We start from the raw sequence: 22295 nt of genomic DNA on the forward strand, positions 1-22295 counted from the left end.
ACTAAAGGATATGAATGATAAAATTGTCTTATGTATTTGGAAATTTGTTCTCTGTCACCCAGGCTAAATGGGTAGGAGGAGGGTACTGGCTAAGCTGGAGATTCAAATAGATATTCATTACCTGTTACACATTAAGTTCTGAACTGTGTTGTGGTTTTACAGCCCCAAATTTAACAACATGTTTAGGAGAAGTGAGACTTTAACCCCCATATCATGAAGGGTGCAAGGAAGTCACAAACCATGGAGATAAGTTTTCACGTCTTGTTCAGAGGTGCAGGTGTAGGTTAGGACACTTGACAGCTGTTTTTTGTGTGTTTTTTTTTTTTTTTTTTTTTTTTTTTTCAAACCTCGTTGACCTCATTGTGTACTGTGAATGGTAAAAAACTTGTTTGACTTTGCTTGAGAGCTAATCATTGAAGCATACTACTTAAAGCAGGCACACAGGTTAGTTTGCAATCCTAAAGAGACCTGGAGAAAGTTACCCTCTTTGTTAGGGTGCAGTGTGGGCTGTTCTTTGTAAGGGATTAAAGGAAAAAACAGATATCAAAAATGAAGGGAATGAGCGTCGTAGTTGATTGATTTCTGTTCTACTGATGTTAAATAGAAGAGGGATTACGCATAAAATTCTTGGATCACTTTTATAGGTAGCAAAATGCATGTTCATAGCCATTTCTTAAGGAGTGTTTCAGTTGCACATAAAAACAGCCAGTGAAGCTACCCAGCTTTGAGGTTAGATGTGAAAAAATGATAAAGGTCCATGTGTCTTCTTTTAAGTGAGGTTTAATATTTCTGATGACATTTTTGATACGTGTTTCTAAGGAAATAAGACCATGTAATCTCACAGAACATTTTTTGTTGATTGGGATTTTTTTGGTTTTAATTTTGTGGTTCATGTATATACTAGAGGTACTTGGCCATCCTCTCTCAGGCTTTGTTTTTAGTCTAAGTCATAAACAGACTTTGAATGGAATGAATCCATCGGTGATTTTTAGGCTGTCACATGAACAGAAATTTAATATTCCACATACCTTTCCATGGAGGAAAACTAATATGTCACTGGAGTGGTGTTAAATGATATAAAGTGTCATAGTATGATTCTAAGACAGATGACGGCCTTTCAACTCTTGTTAAAAGCCTTTTAAGACAAGTTACAAATAGGAAAATTGTCTTTTGGTTTCAAAAGCTTTTAAAATGTGCTTTTGGTCAATCAGCTTTTAAGGTAGATTCCGCCTTACAAATAAAGATGCTTTTGGGAAAAAAATGGTGTAAGATGAACTCTGAGGTAAAAGTATGCACTAAACCAGTTGTTTGAGGCTTGTTGGTGGATTGTGGTGATCCACAAAGTATGTGGAGCAGTTTGTGAACATCCCCTTGGAAGTGGGTGAGACACTGGAGAGTTGAGAGATTTATTGGGAAAATATGACGCTGAAGGATTTGGTGAGAGCTTTATGTATTTGAAGTGGCAGTTCACTGAGTGCTGCATTCATGGGAGGCTGTTTGAAGCATGGGTCTTCGAAGACAGAAAACAGTAGAAACAACAGCTAAGCAATTATTTAAGTGTGACAGTCCTGCAAAATTGCCTTGTTAACTAGTTAAATTTTATAAGAAGTAAATAATGTAAAACTTTTGTCAAAGATTAAGGGTGTGGAGGGCCTTGAGGCTAAGACTTGAGCCACAGCTATTAAAGCTGTTGGGCACAGAGAGGTGGGAGAGAAATTTATTTGATCTGATGATTTTCATTCAGTTAGTAAACCAAAGTAGAGTTGGAGTTGGATGAAGTAATTTAAACTAAATATTTTAGTGGCATATCCTACTGTAGTCATTCCAAGGGAAAAGGACTCTCTCATCGCAGCAGATGGTAACTGACAGTGAAGATCTCAAATTTCACTGTGCCCTTAATTTTCCCTGAAAATCTTGATATAACTTCCTGATGTATTTTACTTTTATTTAAGGTTGTTAGCATAGTTTCCAGGATTACCATGAAATCAGGATGCTTTGTTCAGCCTGTTCCTTATGGCTCTGGATTAGGTGGTGGATAGTTTGAGCTCTTTGTCCATTAACGCTTGTTTAAAACAGCTTTGGCTAGGAAGTGTTTCCAGTGTGATGGTACAAAAAATGTGGGTGATGCTGCTGCTGTGTCTGAAGCTGATAGTGTCACATATTTGCTTGAAATCGCTCAAAGAGGTGGGGTGATTTAGTCATGTGGGATAAAAATTACACACAGGACATGAATAAGAATAGCTTCTCTTGAATATCAGTGTTGCTTAACCCAAGCTTGTAGGTGCTTGTTGCTTGTTTTGTGGCTTTGCTGAATCCTGGCTGTTTACCCTTGCTGTCTGACAGAAAAAAATTGAGAATTTGGTGGGATTTTTTTTTTTTTTTCAGAACAGTGGTTTGGGTTTCATTAAAATGCTTTGAAAAAAGAGAAGGGGTTAATTTTCAATCTAAGAAAGTTCTTTGAATTATTTTTTTTTCTTCTTTTTAGCGCCGGCTTCGTCATCTTCGGAATATTGCTGCACGTAACATTATTAATAAGAATGGTTATCGCCTCTTGGATACGTATTTCACTCTTCACTTGTGTGATAATGCCAAGATCTACAAAGGTAAGCCAGGCTTGCTATCAACCTTCTTGCTAGTTAATCTTTGAATTCTTATGATATGATTTTTTTTTTTTTTTTTTTTTTTTTTTTTTTTTGTCCTGGCAACTTGCTGGCATTAGTTGCGTCGCCTTTGCTAACACTGGCAAGGAGTTCTTTAGTTTCCTCAATTTCATGGAAGCTTTCAGTGTTAGCTGTCAGTGAGGCAGAACAGATGACAGGTCTCGTAGTCTTTTAAATCTGCCTATTTTTGTCATTTCTCTTCCCTTTGTGATGATTTAAGAAATTGGGGACTTCCAAGAGCACATAAAAGTTAAAGTTTTGGAGTTTTAGTTGTCTTCTGTAGGGAAGAGTATCCCACTCTGTGCATACCAGTTGTTTTACGAAGCATATGTCAGCACATACTGTTATCAAAGTTTTCAAAAAATAGGATTTTCAGCCAGTGACATGAAGCATACAGGCATCTGTTCTATTTTTCATAACTGTGTTTGAGCATTAGATCTCCTTCCTTTCTTGCTTTTCCCACTGTGGTATATAGCTCTTTGTTGTGGAAAGATGTTATTAAAATGTGTTTTCATGCTCCTTTTGGTGTGATTGGAGATGAATTTTGATTTTCTCTTAATTTTTATTTTCATCTGGCACAGTGACAGATATGGCATCTTGCCTTGCTTTTTTTACCAAGGCTGGTGCTTTAGAAGGATGAGAACACAAAACTTCAGCTTGCTGCCTGGACTTTGTTGTGGTGGTTGGTTAAACCTGTCACTGATGACTGTTTCTGCAGTGTTAAGTGTTAGGGACTGTTTTGCACTTCATCAGAGCTTTATCCTTGTTCTCCATTGGGCTGGGATATTGTACAAATCTGTATTCCTGCCTCCAGAGCTATCTAAAGTCTTTTAAGCTCTGGGAAAGCCAAGATTCATGTGCCAGCAGTTGCTTACTGCCATTTAAATGCAGGCTTGTTGGCACCTCTGTCAGGTAACTTGGCTGTTCCCTCTCTGAGCACCTGGAAAAGGTCCCCATTGCTCCTCAGGAAAGTGCTGTGATTAATTTATCCAAGCTGCTGTATTCCAGGCAGATGTTGTGTGGCAAACCAGTCATTTTTGCAAATGTCATCCAAATACTGTTAAGTACCATGCCGTGTTCATTCCTCAGAAATCAAAGCCTTGAGGATCATCATGGATATAAAGATTAAATGCTAAATTTAAATAATGACTTGTAATAAGTAAGTGTGAAGAAGTAATTTTAGTCAGAAGCATGACTGCATTTCAAAGTCCGTCTCATGAATCAGTTACTAATAAACTGGACCCACTAACATTTGTCTTTCTTGATTGTTGCTTTAGTTTTTTTCTGTTTCAAATACTAAGATTTGTATCCGTGTTTAAGCTAATCTAAAAGTGCTTTTTTACTTGTTTTTCTCTAGAATTTTATAGGAGTGAGGTGATCAAGAATTCTCTGGTAAGTTACTTCAATGTGGAAAAACTTTGTTTTAAAAATTGTGTATTTTGTGCAGTATATTGATTTCTCTGCTGAATACCACAACTGTTTAATGTGCGTTTCCACTGTTCACTTCTGTTAGGAGTATTGTGTTCTTCTCCTCCTTTTCAGATTCTTTTCATGAGGGTTAGAGTAGGGAGCTACTGAGTAGTACAAATGCTGATTTCAATTAACATCTTCGTGTTATGTAGGAAAAGAGGAAGGCACATGTACCTGCCAGGTATATACATATATTCTTTGAAGAGCTAATAGATGTAAGAAACTGAAGTTTGAAGTTAGATTTTCTAAATTTTTCAGTTTAGATGAATGAAGGGGCCAGAACTGAACAGTTTATTACAAATGAGGAAGGGTAATAGTAGGATAGGAGTAGGGTGTTGCAAATATTGGCTAAGATAGTTTGAAAACCTGCTGAAGACTTTTTAATGCCTGCACTAACAAGGTAGCATTTATAGCACCCTGGGGAAATGCTTTGAAATCCTTCTGAATGAAGGAAAAGCTGTCTGCATACTCAAGGCTGCCAACTTCTCCAATTTCTCTCTTAAATTGTTAGGATTTTTGGTTCTGTCTATTCTAAATCAGGAAAAGGAAAAAACAAAAAGGGAAACTAACCACAGGATATAAGAGATGGAATGACAAAAATCTCAATAAAAATATCTTGAGACATCCTGTATGTAACCTATGGGGATTTTAATGACTGGGTATTCTTGTGCCTGAATAGCTATGAAATATTCCCTCTTGTTAAGAGGACTTGAATAATTTCTTCTGTAATACTTAGTGGGTAACTTTGCTTCTCCCTTCTTTTCAGAGGCATCAAATTCAAATTTACTCATCCCAGTTCAGGGATGCTAGGCTTTTTCCATGCTGCTTAAGCACTGGAAGGGAAGGCGAGTTCTTTCGTGGAGTGGTGGGTTCCTACCTTTTGATTTGGAGGAGCTACTGTTTCTGTGTTCATCAGAGGAAGGAGAGAAATAAATATCAATAACAGCACTTCCCCCTCTCCGCTTTTGGACACCCTGTTGTCTCTTGGCACTATTGATGTTGGATTGACTTGGTTTTGTTACAGTTTGGGTCAGTTCTTTAGATGTTGCTAGAGATGAGTGGAAATGCACGGAACATGTCATCTTTGCAAATCTGAATTCTGGTGCTATTTGCAGTTTAGCTTAATGTGTGCTGCTTCTGAAAAGCTCCAGGTGCAAGTCTGATCTCATGGAGTAAAGATGAGCTTTTAGTGACAGCATCTGAGGATAGAGCAACAGTCAAGGAGGAGAAGAACGTGAAAAAATATGTCAGCAAGTTCTGCAAATTTAATTATTGGGGAATATATCAGCATTAAACTTTGGGAATACAGGCTATACTCTGGTTTTCAGAAGCTGAACTATAACTACGAAAGGAATATTACTTCTGTTTTGCAAGTTCCTGATGTGGTTAAACTGAATTAGTAATTTCTGAAGTAAACTCTTTGATGTCTTGTAATGGAAGGAAGCAAAAGCCATTCAGTTTCTGAAGTACTTTACAGCATGTACTTTTTAACTGAGGAATTCTCTCTAGCAAACAGGGTAGGGAAGCAGCAGAGCTTGAAATAGCTCGTGTTCCTCATTCTTAAGATTTTTTTTAAATCTTTGAGGTGTGATTTGCTACTTTCTCAATTTATGGACTAATTTCATCTTATTTAAACTGTATTTATCCTTCTTTGAATGCATAGAATCCAACATGGAGGAGTCTGGACTTTGGAATAATGCCTGATCGTCTCGATACCTCTGTCTCTTGTTTTGTTGTGAGGATCTGGGGTGGCAAGAAGGAGCACTTTCAGCTTTTGATTGAATGGAAGGTCAATCTAGATGGGTTGAAATACTTGGGCCAGCAGGTAATGTGAAAACATTTTTTCTCAACTTTTGTATTCAGGAAAAAAAATATCTGGATGAATTCATATATAGGATGCTGAGAAAGGAAATGAGTATTTTTGAAGATTGTATTTTAAAGTTTAATTGCAGATATTCATGTTAGTTTATATCAGAGCTTTAAATCATAAAATCATAGAGTGGCTGGGGTTGGAAGAGACCTTAAATATCATCCAGTTCCACTCCCCTACCATGGATGGGGACACATTCCACTAGACCAGGTTGCTCCAAGTCCTGCCCATCACAGCCCACTTCCAGGCAGTCACAGCTTCTGTGGGCGACCTGGGCCAGGACCTCACCACCCTCACAACCAAGACACTCTTCCCAATATCCTATTTAACCCTGCCCTCTGGTAACGAGAAGTCATTCAACCTTGTCCAAAGTCCCTCTCCAGCTTTCTTTGGAGCTCCTTGAGCCACTGGCAGGGGCTATAAGATCACCTGGGAGCCTTCTGTTCTCCAGATCAGAATCTTGAGTTTTACCTCTGTTTAGTTTCCAGCTATCTTATTTATTTTTGTCACCTGGAAATGCAATAATAGGAAGGATGCTCTGTCTAGTATTTCTGTTTTCAAAGTAGAATGGCTGAACATAGTGACTATTCCTAAAGCTGTGAAGCAAACAGGTTTTCCATGGTTAAGTTCAGTTTTCTGTGAGGTTTTATGTACTTCTAGAGCTACAGGTGATGAAAAACTGCTTTAGACTCGGGAAGCAATTTGTGCTCGTTTGGTGTGAAAATTTGCAGTAAGCTCGCTTTAAACTGATTTCTTTTCTTCCTTCCTTACAGATCCATGCAAGAAACCCAAATGAGATTATTTTTGGTCTCAATGATGGTTATTATGGAGCTTCATTTGAACAGAAGGTAACAGTGTCTTATATTTGTTCTGGCTTATTGGTACTGGTGACAAACTGAAATTTGACCTGTGAGATTGATTTTTCACATTTGAATGCTCAGAACATTAAAATGCTTTCTTTTGAGGAGTAGTTTTTTTTATGTGACAGATATGAACTAATATCTTGCCTTGGTTGCATGCATATATGTGATCTTTTGAAAAGACTTAAAGTGGATAGCGTTTAGGGTCCAAAATCCTTCTAGTTACTGTAAATAAGCTTTCACCGTATTCTTTGAGGCAGGCATTTCATTTAAACATAGACATATTGTAAGTGATGTGGTTAAAACTCATTTTCATGGCAAATATAAAACCACAAAGTTTTGGTTATCAGTCTGAAGCCTAGAGTTTGTAGATCTTTAATGGGAAGCTATTTATTTGTTCTATTGATTTGTTCCTCAATGATCCACTGTAGTATTTGTGCCTGTCCAGCCAGTATTGTCTCTGATACTACCTCACTGATGATGAAAAGGTTTAAGCTTACCAGTTGTAAGTAGTCAATCTGTCAGGTTTTTTTGAATCTCAAATTGTTGGTGGATATACTGTCGTACAGATAGGTTGTGTTAAGGAGACTCTGGTTGGAGAGGAAATGACTCCTTGACACACAGCTGCAGTTTCTGAATTCAGTTTTCCTGAAGCAGGATGCAGTTGTAGTTTTTCAAGATTTTAGTACTGACAGCCTGGGCCTGAATTTGAAGATGGGAACACTGTCTTCTTTTTCCAACTGTCATCAGGATTTGTTCCCTAGCTTATAAGGTTTAAAGGTACTTCTTGGTTTTGGTTATAGAATCATATCATAGAATTGTCTGAATTGCAAGGGATCTTAAAGACCATCTTGTTCCAGCCCCCTGCCATGGGTAGGGACACCTCCCACTAGACCTGGTTGCTCCAAGCACCATCCTACCCTGTCTAGAACATTTCCAGGGATGGAGCACCCACGCTTCTGTGGGCAACCTGTGCCAGGGCCTCAGCACCCTCACAGGGAGGAATTTCTTTGAAATACCTGATCTTACCCTGCCCTCTGTCAGTGTGAAGTCATTCCCTTGGCACAGAGTCACAGAATATTCTGAGTTGGAAAGGACTCACTAGGATCATTCTGTCATTCCAGGCTCTTGTCCAAAGCCCATCTCCAGCTCTCTTGCAGCTCCTTTAGGCACTGGCAGAGGGTCTAAAGTTTGTCCAGATCCTTCTCTTTTCCGGGATGAGCACCTTCAGCTCTCCCTGCCTGTCTCCAGAGCAGAGGTGCTCCAGCCCTCGGAGCCATTTTATGGCCTCCTCTGGACTCGTTCCAGTAGCTCCATGTCATTCTGATGTTTGAGATCACAGGGCTGGAGGAAGCACTGCAGGTGGGGTCTCTCACCCTGCAGGTTCCTCATTCTCTGTCTTGTTTGCAAGTACAGTCATAGCTTGTCATGTAGAGGAGCAAAGTAGGAAACTCTTGTAGCATTACTGGTGGAGAAATTCTAAGTATCCCAGACAACTGTAGCATAGTAATTGTCTTACCTGAATAAAAGAACCATAGCCAGAGCCTCTTTATTGTTATTGCCACTGATTCTTCACTTTCTTATTGTAGAGATGGCATAGAACTTTAAAATTCTATATCCTTGACAATATATTGGTATTAGGAGCTTTACCTTTCTTCTACCTCTTTTGTCCAGCAAACACTTGGCTGTTGCTTAGATGCTCAAAAAAAAGTTTTGAGTCATGTTCTTACTCAAGTTTCAGGTTTTTTACTGCCATGGATTTTTACTAGCTCATGGCAAGGAAAAAGGTTGGGTTTCAAAGGTTTCAAAAACCTTTGTGGTTGCCTTCTCAACACTGAAGGGTACTTTCTTTACTATAGATGTCTGGACAGTAACTCTTCTAGCGTTTACAGGTTTTCTTCTCAGTGTAAATACAAAAGTGAGCTGCCAATATAGCTACTTTGTTCTTGATCCCATTTGACTTCCACAGACTTGTACCTCCAACTTCTGGACTTGAACAAGTTTATTATTATTTTGTAGCAGTAATTTGCTGGAAGATTTATTTCAGCAGGATTCTGCTGCTTTCATCAGAACCATGTCCAGTGTATTTTCCTGTTGCCTTTCTGGCACTGAACCACTGGAGCGCTTGTTCCTTTCTGTTTCACCCTCTCTACTAATCATACACTGAGCCTTTATTTGGAATTGCTTGAACTGGACCAATGTTTAAATAAGATAGATGTGTTCTTCAGGGATTTATTTTGAAACTGTTAACCTGGATTTAAAATATTTCTGATCCTTGAGCAGCTTTCTGAATCTGTTTAGTTTTGTCGAAGGCTTCACACTCGTGTGTAAAAGCAGTATTTACTGGTAAAAATACTGTAAAACCAGTATTCAACATAATCAATCCTGGATGCTATACTAGCTTTCCTAAAGCCAGGCTTCTCATCCTCTGGTTCCCTCAATGCCTTCCTGACTTACAGATTGCTTTTCAACCATTTTATGCTTGCTGCTTCCAACTGATAAAACTCACCCTTGTTCTTGCAGAGATACCTTTTCAGAAATTGCACTGAGGGAAGCAAGTGTAGCTTCTAGTTAGACTAGCTTTCTGATTTCTCTTTAAAGAAGTAAAAGCAGAGCTAGTCAATACAGCTCTCTGTAGCTCAAATATTTTCAGAGGCACGGGGAAAAGAAACATATTTTTCAAGGACACTGAATCGCAGCTTCATTTTCAACCATCAAGAAGGAAACACCCTCATCTTTGGAAAGCTGCATCTCTCTTTTTTTCAGTCTGTCGTCTCCATCAGTGTAGGTAGAGTCTTCCCCATATATACATATTCTTTAAGTATTTTTTAGCAGCTAGACCCTGGCTACTTTGCACAAGCAAAGCTTTTTTGTGTATTTGCAAGTACATGCGCCTATATCTAGTAAATGTGGCAGAGAAAAAGACACACTCTCAGAGGGTAAACTTCCTTACATATTCTGCAGATTTCCTCAGGGTAGAACAGTTTGCATACAGCACTTGGTGCCTGATTGTTTGGAAAATTCCTTTCAACACTGTAGTACAGAGGAAGAAGAAAAGGCTGAAATAGGTTGCTGCTGCAAATTCTTTCATTCTTGCAGCCAGTTATTCTTGTCAGTGCTCTTGTTCTCTGAGAAATGTTACATTTTTCTTTCTGAAGGCAGTGTTTGTTGAAATGGCATCAATTTTATGCAGTAAAATCCTAGAATGGTTTGGGTTGGAAGGCACCTAAGAGCTCATCCAGTTCTACCCTTCTGCCATGGGCAGGGACACCTTCCACTTGATCAGGTTGCTCCAAGCCCCATCCCACGTGGCCAACACTTCCAGGGGTAGGGCATGGTCATGCTGGCACCTTGTGCGTTTTCAGTTTTCCACTATCCTAGTTCTTTCAGACATTAAGATGTTTTCATTTTTTTATTTTTTAATGGTGAGATGTCTAGATTTCAGCATTTAGCATCCAGTGTCTTGGGTAGGAAAATGAGAAGCTGAGAGAGCTCCTGGGATGGTGCCTCTGTAGCAATGTGATATACTACATAGTGTGTTAGATCTCAGGTTTGTTTAGGTAGAACCATATTTTTGGTGGAAAGGAATGTCTACTGCGTGACCTGCGGGTAACACAGTTGTGTCAGGAAGTGTTGACATTTAACTCTGAATTTCAACATCATTTATATGGAGAGAGACTACTGTTGGGGCAGAAATCTTTACTGTTGGGAAAGAATCTTTAGGCAGGGATTGCTACTCAGGTACCAGTTAGGAAGGTGGTACTCAGAATCCATCTCTGCTGGAACACTGGCTGATCATGGGTACCAGATGGGGCTGCTTTACACACGAAAGTGCCTTTTTCCTGCAATCCATAATATTTCTGACAGTGCTCCCAGGTGGCTTGACCTGCTTAAAATTTACTTTATCATGTAAAGCAACACTTCTGAGTTTGCGACTTTTCTAGGAATTTGTGTGACCATGCCTGATACAGAAAAGTTCAATATCTGACATTTGCAGCATGAGGAATTGCTGCTTGTCTGTTACTGTTTTGATACCTTTTGTGCAGAACAGGTATTTTGGTCTCTACAAAGAAGCACCGTAAGTCATTCTTACTTTGTAACTTCCAGAAACTTGTTCATGTGGCTCAAAGCTAAGATTGCTTTGATCTTTTAATGTGTTACAGCATAAGGATAGAGCTTTATGTCATGTTCATGTAATTCTCTGGCACATGACTGAGTGGTCTCTCAGGTCTAAAGCTGAAGAATGGCAGTGCTGCCGGTTGGATTTTTCAGTGTTTCTGTGTATGAAACTCAGACAGTTATGGATTATAAAGTTCAAGAAAACACACTATGTGTCTAGAATTTAGATAAACCGATAGGTCTTTTATACCTTTATAGGTAAGTGGTGTTATTGCCACCTTAAATTGTTTCTATCTACCATAGGAAAAACATGTATAAAGACAGGTTTAAAATACATTAAATGCAAGATCATCTATTCTACTAAAAGTGCATGCTCTCAATCAAGATGGATATTTTTATTTAAAAAAAAAAAAATCCTTCTTTTCCTCAAGGATCACTCAGGTACCATGAAGAACAGTCTTCTTCAGGTGGATCAGAGCTGTGTTCGTAACTCTTACGATGTCTTCTCTTTGCTTAGGTAAGGTTTTTTATTTTATTTTGTGCAGCTATTGTAACTTCTGTAGTGTCTGTATGGGAGGATCTTTCCAAACATTAAAAAAAAACCCAGCATGGTGTGGAATGTGCAAAGGAGGTATCAAGGTTGTGCCAATATATTCATGTAGTGAGGAGCTGGGCTGTGGTGTATGTGTGTTCAGTGGTGCTCACTGGGCTTCTGATGTTTAGATGCCTTAGTGCTCTGAACTAGGACTGACTGTGGAGCTGGCCCATGGACATGCCTTGTGAGTATCAAAATCAAGGAGCTTCTTTATTGGAAAGTTTCTGTGGAAAGCCTCTACTCTGTTCTCAACAGCAATAAAGTTTTTTCAAATACATGAGAACACAGTCAGGACCCAGTTACCCAGCACGGATGTGGCCTAAGAAAGGTACAGGGATTTTTTTGCTTTTGGGTGGCTACTTAAATGTCTGTGGTGATAAAAAACATGAAGGGCTAGTAGTAAGTTAAACAAAATGTCCTTTTTCAGATCTGCTGTAACTATAATCAAAATATGAGTTATGGAAAAGTATAATTGTGGTCTGCCGCTGTCACTAAGTTGGTTTTGAGGAATCTCTTTTTAAGTGGCATTTTACAAGACAGGTTAATAACTTCAGTTCTGCAGTAAAGGCAGTAGATGTGCTAATGAAGGAAACCCTTGAATAGGAAATATTTAATATGCTTTCAAAAGTCTATGTAAAAAATACATTTGACTTTTTCAATCAGTTGTACAAGTTATTTGACAGTGTTGACAGTAGGTGTCAGTGTTGCCTGCCTGAAGAGAGAGGAAAAGTCAGCTTAGGTTGCTTATTCAGATGTCCTTATTTAAGCTCTCTTAAAATTTAAGAGTTCTGTTTCTTGATTCTGTAAAGCATATTTAAACTGAAGGCTGCTTACTAAGTGTTTGTTTTCTGTGCTTTTAGTGGGAGACAACCAGGGGGAGTGTTAGGAAGTTTTGATTACATTCTGGCACTGTCCATTAGAAGAGAACTTGTAGTACCTTGTATTTAGTCTTTGTTAAACAGAAATAAAAAAAAAAATGTGCAGTGTACCCTGACTACTTCATTCATGAGGGTTTTTCACATTTTGTGTGAACATTTATGTAATATGAAGCACGGTCCAGAAAAAAGACTCACTGTGGTAATGAACTTGACTAGGTGGACCCCTGTCCAGCCCTGTGTAATTGATCTGTAATCCTTCTTCTGAACATGCCTGACTGTTTTCCCTCAAGCTGACAAGAAATTAAAGTGTCAGCTGTGATAAAGTTCACCTTGTTGTGTGCTTACTAGTGCTGTTTTGAACCCTGACTACTAGAGCTTCTCTCTGTTTTGGGGATGTGAGAGTTTAGTCTCTCACAGTGCCTAGACATGTTGTTGGGTTTAGTTTCTGTTAAGCTTTGTCTCTGAGCTGTGACATTATCCTTTTTTATTTTGTCCCAAAAGGAACAGTTTTTCCCAGGCCTCAGAAACAGGCCTGCTGCTGACTGTGTTTTAGTAGATTGTGCATACTGTATCAAGAGGTTTACAGTTGCGTTGTTTAGTTCCAACAGAATTTAGAAACTAATTTGTGGCTCTACCTAGGTGTCATTTTTGTCTGATTTCATTGTGGTTAGGAAAGTTTGTCAGGAGCTAAGGCAGAGTCCTCTGTGTAGTTTAGAATCCTTTCCATCCCTCTCACATTAACTCTACTTTTTTATAGGTACATTTTCTATACTGCTGCTTACTTTTGATCTCAAACTGATAATCTCGGTGATGGTATTGGTTTTAAAATAATCTCTAGTCACTTTTTGTCCTGTTGCTTTGGTTTGAAAAGACAGGTGTCTGCTAAGGAAGGCAGAAGCCTCTTTTGAAATGGAAAATAAAAACACCCTCCCTCCTAATTGTTATAGTTTTGAAATTAAGGGGCTCTCAGGCAAAGATATGGGAATAAGAATAACAATTCTTTACTAGGAAAATTTATATAAAAATGCAGTAATACAAAAAAACCACTGACAGAGTCAGAATACAACCTGACACCCCGTCAGTCAGTCAGTGTGTTGGTGGCAGTCCCATTAAATGGTGGCTGCAGTCCTCCTGCAGTGACAGATGTGGTTCAGTTGAACCAATGATCCTGTGAAAGGGTGTAGTTTTTCTCTGAAGGTCCAGTAGTGGTGTAGATGGGCCTGGTTTTCCTCTGGGAATCTGGTGGGAAAAGGCTGCTCTGATGTTCCAAATCTCACAATTTTATCTAGGTAGTAAATGCTTGGCTGCTCCCCCTAGGTGGAGCACCTCCCAAGGGGATGATGTAATTTTCTCAGTCATGCAGTGGAGCTCAGTGGCCATTAACAGAAGACATCTCCCTGGAGGAAGGACAGGTTGTGGGAAAGATGAAGATCACTGCCCCACCTGGTTTTGACAGATGGCCCATTGCAGAGGATATCCTCCCCAGAGTTACGAGGGATGGGTCGTGGAAGAGATAAAGAACACTGCTCTACCTGGTTTTAACAGGTGGGGATAGAATACGTACTGCTGGTTACATCTTGCATTGCAACCTAAGACACCTACCAAGCAGTTTGGTTTGCCACCTCCTCCAGGAGTCCGTGCTTGAATAACCAGCTCATGAACTCTTCCCAAAGATAGTTCTCATGAGTGTGTTCCTCTTTGAACAGAAGAGAGAGATGGGCATAATTTATGATTCATTAGACAGGACATGCTTTGGGAGGAAATGAGTTGCTGTCTTCTTTCTTCTGTCTATTGGCTGTAAAGAGAATACTGAGGTGTCCACACCATAAAGATTTGCATCTGGTCACATAAATCCCATGTTTTGAAGAGTTTCTCATGAAAGGTATTTGTCTGTAGTAAAAATTCACAAGCTGCACATGTAGTTTCCTAATGTTTTCACAATATGAATATCAAGAACAGCTTGTACTGGCTTTATTTACACTTTTACAAAAGTGTAAAAAATGCTGGTGACAGTGGGATCTGAGTCCCAGTTGATGTGGTGGTACTATGCTGCCAAATGCAGCAAAGCAACTGGTAGCTGAAATTGAGAGAATTGGTTCTAACTCATCCACTAAATCTTGACTACACAGTGAGAACTTGTGTGGTTAATCTGTGTTTCAAAACTGCTTTTGGGGAAAGAAGTTATGTAAGAAGTTTTTTTCCTCAGAAGTGAATAGCTAAAATTTATGAAGCTTGTGATTGTGAATAGACCTTAATGAAAAGTGTATGCTTGGCTCAAATGATGTTGATAATAAAATTGATTTGGAATGACAGTGTGTGTGAACAATGGAAAATTTTTTGGGCATTGGATTAAAATAGTGCCTGTGTTTAGATGCCGGATTGCATGGATTTACAAGTCGATTAAGCATGAGGAACAAGTTAAAAGTCCAGGCGACTCCTCTTTACGCAAGGAGTGTTTCAGCACCTCTGCAGCTCATGACCCTTCTTGTTCTGGGACAGGGAGATCCTCAGTCAAATGTGGTGCTGCTTGTGAGTTGTTTGTGCCATATAGAAATGACAAATGTTCTTCCAACCATTTGCTTTAAAAGGGCTAACTAACAAAAATTCACCACATCAGCTGGAAAGCTCAAATTTTGAGGTGTTTATCCCTTGTCATATTTCCTGAAAAATAAATAATTTAAAGACTTTCTAAACATTATGTTGCTGCTAGTAATAGGTTGTAGAGAAACGCATTTCACACAGCACTCAGGATGGGCCAAATTCATCTGAGGTCATGTTCTGGACATGTCTCAATAATCAAGTTCTGAGCACGTTTGCAGCACTAAGGGGAATAGGTTTACATTTAGTATTCTCTTGGTTTTCTAGCCTTTCTTAAAACTTTGAAAAATAGACATTTAGTATTAAGTTGGAAAGATGAGATATTGCTAAAGAAAGGGCTTAAAACGCTTTGTAATAGAATCTTGCTTTAATTTCTAAATACAAAAATTAATACAGCATATTCTGAAACAGCTTTTTGTGTTGTTGTGACACTTACAGAGCAATTGGCTTGTGTCTCTAAGTATGTGAATGCCTGAAATCCTCCTATATTCTGCCTGGAGACAAAAACTGCTCTAAGGACTGGTGAAAATCTGGCCCTTTGAAGTTTTGCTTCCTGTAGTTTTTATTCTCCATTCAGAACTGCCATCTCTATGGCTTAACTCTTCCTTCTGCAGATGGCATGGTATGTTTATGGTATTTAGCCAGCTAGTTAGTGGAGATTGAAAACATTTTGCTTGTTTTTGCTTTAAAAAGGTGTTCTTTTACAACAAAACCAAAGCCAACAACAGAATCTGACATTGGCATAATTTGAGTGCTGGGATGAGTAAAAAGACTAGCTCCAGGCAGGTGCTTAATATTATTAGTGTCTAATCTGGCAGAATTTGATTTGAATAATGTTTCTGGGTATTAATCTCTCATGGGGCAGTGGTATGCTTCAAATGACAGACTTTGCTTCAGGGTTTGCCATCTTTAATATAACTGTTCATTTAAAGAAGGGTTCATGTCTCATCACTGAAGAGGTGTTAAGAATACAAATGTTGGTAGCATTTGTTTGTGATCTGAAATGGAGATATTAATAAAATCACCTTCTAGTGACCAAGGCTGAAACATGTTGACAGTGTATAAAATCAGCTTTTGTTTCAATCTTCCATCTTTATTAACAGTTTTACTGAACAAACAGAAGTTGATCTTTGAAAGTAGAAATTAAGACAAAATGTATGGGTCAATGTAGGCTGCCGCCATGGAGCCGAACAATTTGTTAGTAGCTCATCAGCATCGTTTCTCTGAGACTGCATAGTCCCTGGGATTACATATGCTGAATGTAGTAACTGCCTTTGTGCAGATATTTTTAGCACATGGAAATAATGCTGAAAGTGAAGCTGTTTGTCATAAGCTCTGAGTAGGGAAGAGTAGAGCGGCACAAGGGCTTCGTGGGCTTAAGCTGCTCAGTGCTAAGGTGTACCTCAGGTACATTGATTTGTCTTCTGTAAACCAGTCCATGACAATGAACAATGTCAGTGTCCTGTCTGACAGGAGCTCAGACAGACTTTGCTATTGTATAGCTGATTTAAGTAGCAGTTCCAAACTTCAGGCTTCCAGTGAAAAGGAGGGAAAGCAGGAAGAACACATGCTCTCGTCACTGACTATCTGGCCAGAGAGTTGCACGGTGACTGATAAAGCCAGATGTGAGCCATACATAGCTGTACTGCCTTTTGAACTTCCCTGAAGTTCCTCTATTTCCATCTTAATCTCCATGAAAGAAGTGAACCCAATGGAGCTAGGAAGTAGATGGATCTACATGGAAACTAGTTGCTTTTTGCTGCCCTATTCTTTGTGGCATGCTGGTAGCTGCACAGAGATAAGGACAGGCAGAAGAGATGTAGTTCAATTTTAAAATATACACTGACAATTAAGTCTCATGTTTCTAGCTCTCCCCTTTGCTGTCCTTACTTGGAGAAGGATCCCAACTCAGATGTGACCAAAACCTGTCTAAACATTGCAGTTACGGATGTTCAGGTGGTGGAACAGTCACCATCTTTTTGTAGAATGTGAATAGGTTAGGAAAGGTGCTGACTAATAAATAACCTGATACTCTTTCAGTGCCTTGCTCTGGCTTTTTCTGAGAATATCTTGGCAATCACATTGCAGGCTTTTGGGCTTCAGTGTTGCGACTGCTGCTGCCATCATCCTCTCCCAGTAGATGTGGAAATACACCATCTTCAGTGTGAAAGAGGTTGTAGGATTCCTCTTACCTGCTCTTAAGTCCCAAAGTTCCTCTGCTAAAACAGCCCTTAGCTAGTGGTATGCGTTGGGTGGATTTTTTGTCATGGCCTGGTTTGATGTTTCTAAACAGGAAAGACTTGCACCTGTAAGACTTGGCACTTCATACCCAGCAGGCAGCCAAGACCAGGCAGGCATCCCCTCTGGCTTTGGGCAGGCAAATCCAGGTGGCCTAAGGCCAAGATGAGTAAATAGGAACTGGAATGGGACCTCAAGAGTGCCTCTGTGTGCTTAATTAAGCAGCACTAAAATGGATGAACAGTTTAACAAGTGTCAGCCTTTTTGGCTTGAAGACTTTGGGTTGGAATTGTGCTGTGGTGGCTTCCTGAGAAGTAGCGATGGAGATGAAAACTGGGATCTGGTTTTTTTTGGGTTTTTTTTTTTTTTTTTTTTTTTTTTTTTTTTTGGGTTTTTTTTTTTTTTTTTTCCTATTTTGAGAGGTTCCTTGGGGGTTTTTATTGGTGGATCAGACTTTTGGACAGATCTCTTCCCAGGAATTTTACCTCTATGGTGCTGAGCTGTATGGGAACTGAGGCTATTGAATCTTTAGAACACTAAACTTACAAGCCTTCCTTTTGCCAAGATCTGTAGCAGAGACTGGCATGGATGACAGCAATTTGAAATGGTCCATGAAGCGTAAGAGCAGTATGAGTTGAGTGTTTGTAAACTGCTAGATTAGTAGTCTGCTGCTCTGATCTTCAATTTTCTTAATTTGCTGTACGCAATAAGCTACCTCTGCAGTGGCACATTTTTAGCGTACATCTATTGCTAGCTCTTGATCAAATTTGGTTTCAAAGCGCTTTTGAGAGGAATTACATAAAGCTATGTGGGGCTTAAAAAGTATTTTTATCCTGCCTCTTTATTTGTGACAGTGTGTAAAAGGTGATATCAATGAAGCAATACAGAGAAGTCAGAACACAGTCCTGTTCCTTTTTCTGGCTATGAAATGGATGAAAACCAGCATGTTGTAGAATTGTAGAATGGTTTGGATTCAGAAGGATGTTTAGAGATCATCCAGTTCTGCCTGCCATGGCAGACCAGGTTGATTTAAGCCCCATCCAACCTGGCCTTGAACACTTCCAGGGACAGGGCACCCACTACCACCTTGAACAACCTGTGCCAGTGTTTCACCATCCTCATTGTAGAAAATGTCTTCCTTATCTTTACTCTAAATAGCCAAGTGCCACCAGAGGAGAATCTAAGTGATTTACTGGTGTATACCTGAAAATTTTAAGGAGGATTTGGTGAACATCAAGACTGTTTATTTTTGTTACACCTTTGTCCTGGATATGGCCATGAGAATGGTGCTGTGAGTTACTTTCTTACTCAGCCTGGGCAAGGATTTTGGTGAATGCAATCATGTCTCTAAAATCCTCAGAACTATCCAACCACACCAGGGAAAGTCAAGGCAGAATTTTGACTGAGAGCAAATGAAACAGATTAAAGATCTTGTAGTGAGGAAAATGTGCTAATAAATTTGCTTGTTAAAGCAGGGCACAGTAGGGAATGCATTGATGTCCAAGAGGCTGCAGAACACTCGTGAGAGCATTACGACTCTCCCTGTTAGGTGGGAGTTTTCACTACTGTAGCTGCAGAATTCTGCTCCTCTTGGAAGAAAACTCAGATCTGAATTTGAGGGTGGCTTCCAGGAGGAGAGTGCTGCAGTGTGCAGCTTTGAAACATGAGCCACCTGAATACTGGCTGGTGTTCCACCTCCTTCCTCCATTGCATAAGCCTGTGCTCTGCTGTCACAAGCACTTTATCAGCTGTGTGGCCTTGAATGGAAGAACACAGTCAAGTGGAGAGCAACTGGTCTCTTTTTGGGCGGAGCCTGGAACACATTCAGTCTGAATTTGTGCATCTTCCTTTTCAGTTTTTAAGTGTATCCTGGTCTTTGGCTTGCTCACTGTCTCAGAGTGAGAATTGATACTTCTGTAAAGATTTGTTAGGAAAAGGCTGTTGAATTCTACTGGTGTTACTGTCCACCTGGCAGGAGTTATCTTGACATGTTTATGCAGTTCAAATTATGCAAATTTGATTTGCATCTAATTTTCGTTTTTGACTAAATACAGTGTCTTGGATATAATTCTGTGTGCCCTTCCAGCAAGGTTTCTGTAATCACAAACTGAGAACAGAAAGAAGTTTCCTTTGTAATTTGCCTCTTTTTTTTTTTTTTTAATATTAAAAAAAAATCAACCCAAATATCCATCTGTTTAACCGGAGATAAATCTGGAATAAAAGAACTGAATTGAAATAAAAGAACTAGCAACATCTCACATTTTGTTGCTTCATTTCTCAAAAAAATTGAATTGTGCTTTAAGGCTCTCCTCTTCCATTCATGCCGTGTGAGTATTGCAGGTGATCCATGTCCTAGCTAGTTTCCGTAAACATTCCTCAAACTGGAGGCTGGAACCTGCCTTGCTGCCCATTTGATAGACATGTTTTTTTCCTTTTCTTCTCTGTTTCCAAGCTGCTCAAAGCATTTATGGACTGTTGTTTATGGACTGTTGCAGTCCACAAATTCACACGGACTTGATTATTTTAAAGCTTAATTTGAGTCTTAAATGTGTAAGACTTAAATGTAGACTCTCCAGTGCAAGCATAAGGCTTACACCTAAGTGAATTACATGTGTAGCACTCCATACTGTTTGAAAGAATGATGGAAAATTATCTGTGCTGCAATAGCACTGTCTTGTGTGAGTTTATTGTAGCATTGTCTCTTGTAGAGATTTGATGTCACAAATTACTAATTCAGACTTGCATTTTATTCTTTTCCTACTCCCTACTCTCTTTTCTTGCCCTACATCTGTTTTTGACAAATTGTAGGTATAGGTTTCTGAAGAAATTGGAAAGGGAGTATATGATTATCAATTAGCAATTTTTTCTTGTGGGAAAGCAGATGTAGCAAATGATGGTTTAAGGGGTTATGAAAAAAGTCTTAAAGCTGGCTGGCACTCTCCAGAATCTAAATTTGTGGACAGATACAAAGTAGTGTGCATTCTGGTTTCTGAATTTACTAGAAAAGTCTTTCATTATTTTTTTCTTAGTAATAGGTTTGGGTGCTTTACTTCCAGGACCCTCTAGGTCACTTATTGCCAGAAGTGTTCCATTCTATTTTCTAAATCCCATGTAGTAATAATTCTCAGTTTAAATTTAGTCTTGCTGTAAACTAAGGTTGTTCTGGCTAATATGACCAGAACCATTTATTTTTCTTGTGAGAAGTAACTGTAGTATGTGACTACTATAATTAATTGATGCATTTATGGCTTAAAGTTCTGTACATGAAAAATCCAGATGTGTCTGATAGAAAATAGATATTGGGAGTGGATGACAGAAGTGAAAAATCATGTATCAACTGTTTGATAAAGCTGAGACTCTTTTATTAAGGTAAATACAAGCATATGTTATCTTAATGTTGGGGTTTAGGATTTTTCCTTTTGTTTCTTTCTCTCGTGGTATTTTTGTCCCATCTGTTGCTAAGAGACGATAATGACCAGTACTTAAAAGAGACAAAAGATGTAGCCAAGGGGGAGGGGGAATAGTGCAGCTGGCTGAGCTATTGTAGCTGAGGGGTATTCTCTTGGGAAGGGCAGGGATATCTCCAGATTTTGGCTATTGGGGTGAGGGGCTGAGCTCTGCTTCTCTTGTGCTCTAGCTCTCAGGATCAGAGGAGGGACAGGCAGTCTGTGGTCCTTGCCCAGAGGATTCTCTGCCACTGTGGAGCTTTTGTCCTCCCACTGTTTCTCCTACCATGGGTGAGCCTTTTCTCGTTAGAGCAGCTGTTGAACTGGGACCTTATTAACACCTGATCTGACTGGAAAGGACCCTCACCATCTGTGTGGGTGCCTCCGGGAAAAACCCAGCAGCCTGACCCCTTCCCCACACCTGGAGGACATGTCTCCCTGGCTGCGTTCTGCAGCCATGCTCCCCTTGTCTTTGCTGTTGCCTCAGCCTTTTCCACTACACTCTAACCCAGCGGCCCGGGTCCACCCAACCTCTGTGGCTCCTGCTAAGGCTGTGGAGTTTTCTGCTATGTTTTTTTTTCCATCCCGGGGGCGTGTGCCTGCCTCTGCCATCCCAGCCACTGCTCTGAGGTTGCTGCTGCAGCCTATTTTATGCCATCCAGCCCACCCGCCATTCCCATGGGAAGTAAATGCAACTGAGCTCATTCCACAGCGCCCCCTGCAGGAGCGGGGGAATCATCGCACCTGCCCTGCCCGGCCGGGAGCCACCAGCGCCCCTGCTGGCTGTGCCTGGAACTGCACCCAGGGGAAAGGGCCTGACAGCCCGGAGGAGGCTGTGCTTGGGATCCTGATGTTTGTTTGTTATTGCTGCTGCTAGTTATATATATACATACTAGTAATGAACTGTTATTCCTTTTCCCAGATTTTTGCCTGAAAACCCTGTCATTTCCAGGTTGTAATAATTTGGAGGGAAAGAGGTAATTTTTCCAATAAAAGGGAAGTTCCACCTTCCCTGACAGATCCCTGTCTTTCAAACCTATTAAGTAATAGGCATAACTCTCGCTATACTCCAGCTTTCAGGTTTTTAGAGATTGCAGATGGAAATGAACTTGCTATACAAACTAGTAAATCAATGGACTAATGCTTGACTAAGTGAGACTAGGATATTGCAGCGTGTTGTGAAGCAAAGTGCTCCAGCTGAACCTTCAAACTTTCTGCAGGCTTAAAGAGAGTGAATGTATTCTTACAGCACAGTTGAAGTCTGAAGTTGTAAAGTCAAGTTATGTTAGACCACTGCACTGTTCAGTCCTGGGAAGTAAGGAAAGCTGATTGATCTTGCAAACAAGACAAGAACATTATGTCAGAGAAATCATGTAATGATAAAGAAGTCCAAAACTTGGTAACCATTTTTTTTCCCCGTCCCCATCCAAGCTGGTACGTGAATTGGATTGATTGGTGGAGCCCTGTATGCTAGAATGGTTTCAAATCTTACAGCCAAAGTAGAAAGTGGGTTGTGGGCTGCTTTTTTTTTTTTTTTTTTTTTTTTTTTTGGGAGGAGGTG

At 39.7% G+C, this 22295-nt stretch overlaps 1 protein-coding gene across 1 annotated transcript in view; it reads left to right on the forward strand.

Moving 5' to 3' along the window:
* The window catches only part of UVRAG (UV radiation resistance associated), an 88936-nt gene that overhangs the window by 12166 nt on the left and 54475 nt on the right, over positions 1 to 22295 (forward strand). Inside the window, exons 2-6 of the mRNA XM_062515349.1 lie at positions 2486 to 2603; positions 4018 to 4052; positions 5794 to 5955; positions 6774 to 6848; positions 11411 to 11496. Of these exons, the coding sequence (XP_062371333.1) occupies positions 2486 to 2603; positions 4018 to 4052; positions 5794 to 5955; positions 6774 to 6848; positions 11411 to 11496 (476 nt within the window). The remainder of the gene's footprint in view (positions 1 to 2485; positions 2604 to 4017; positions 4053 to 5793; positions 5956 to 6773; positions 6849 to 11410; positions 11497 to 22295) is intronic.

The sequence above is a fragment of the Cinclus cinclus genome, chromosome 2 (assembly GCF_963662255.1).
Source record: "Cinclus cinclus chromosome 2, bCinCin1.1, whole genome shotgun sequence".
NCBI lineage: Eukaryota > Metazoa > Chordata > Aves > Passeriformes > Cinclidae > Cinclus > Cinclus cinclus.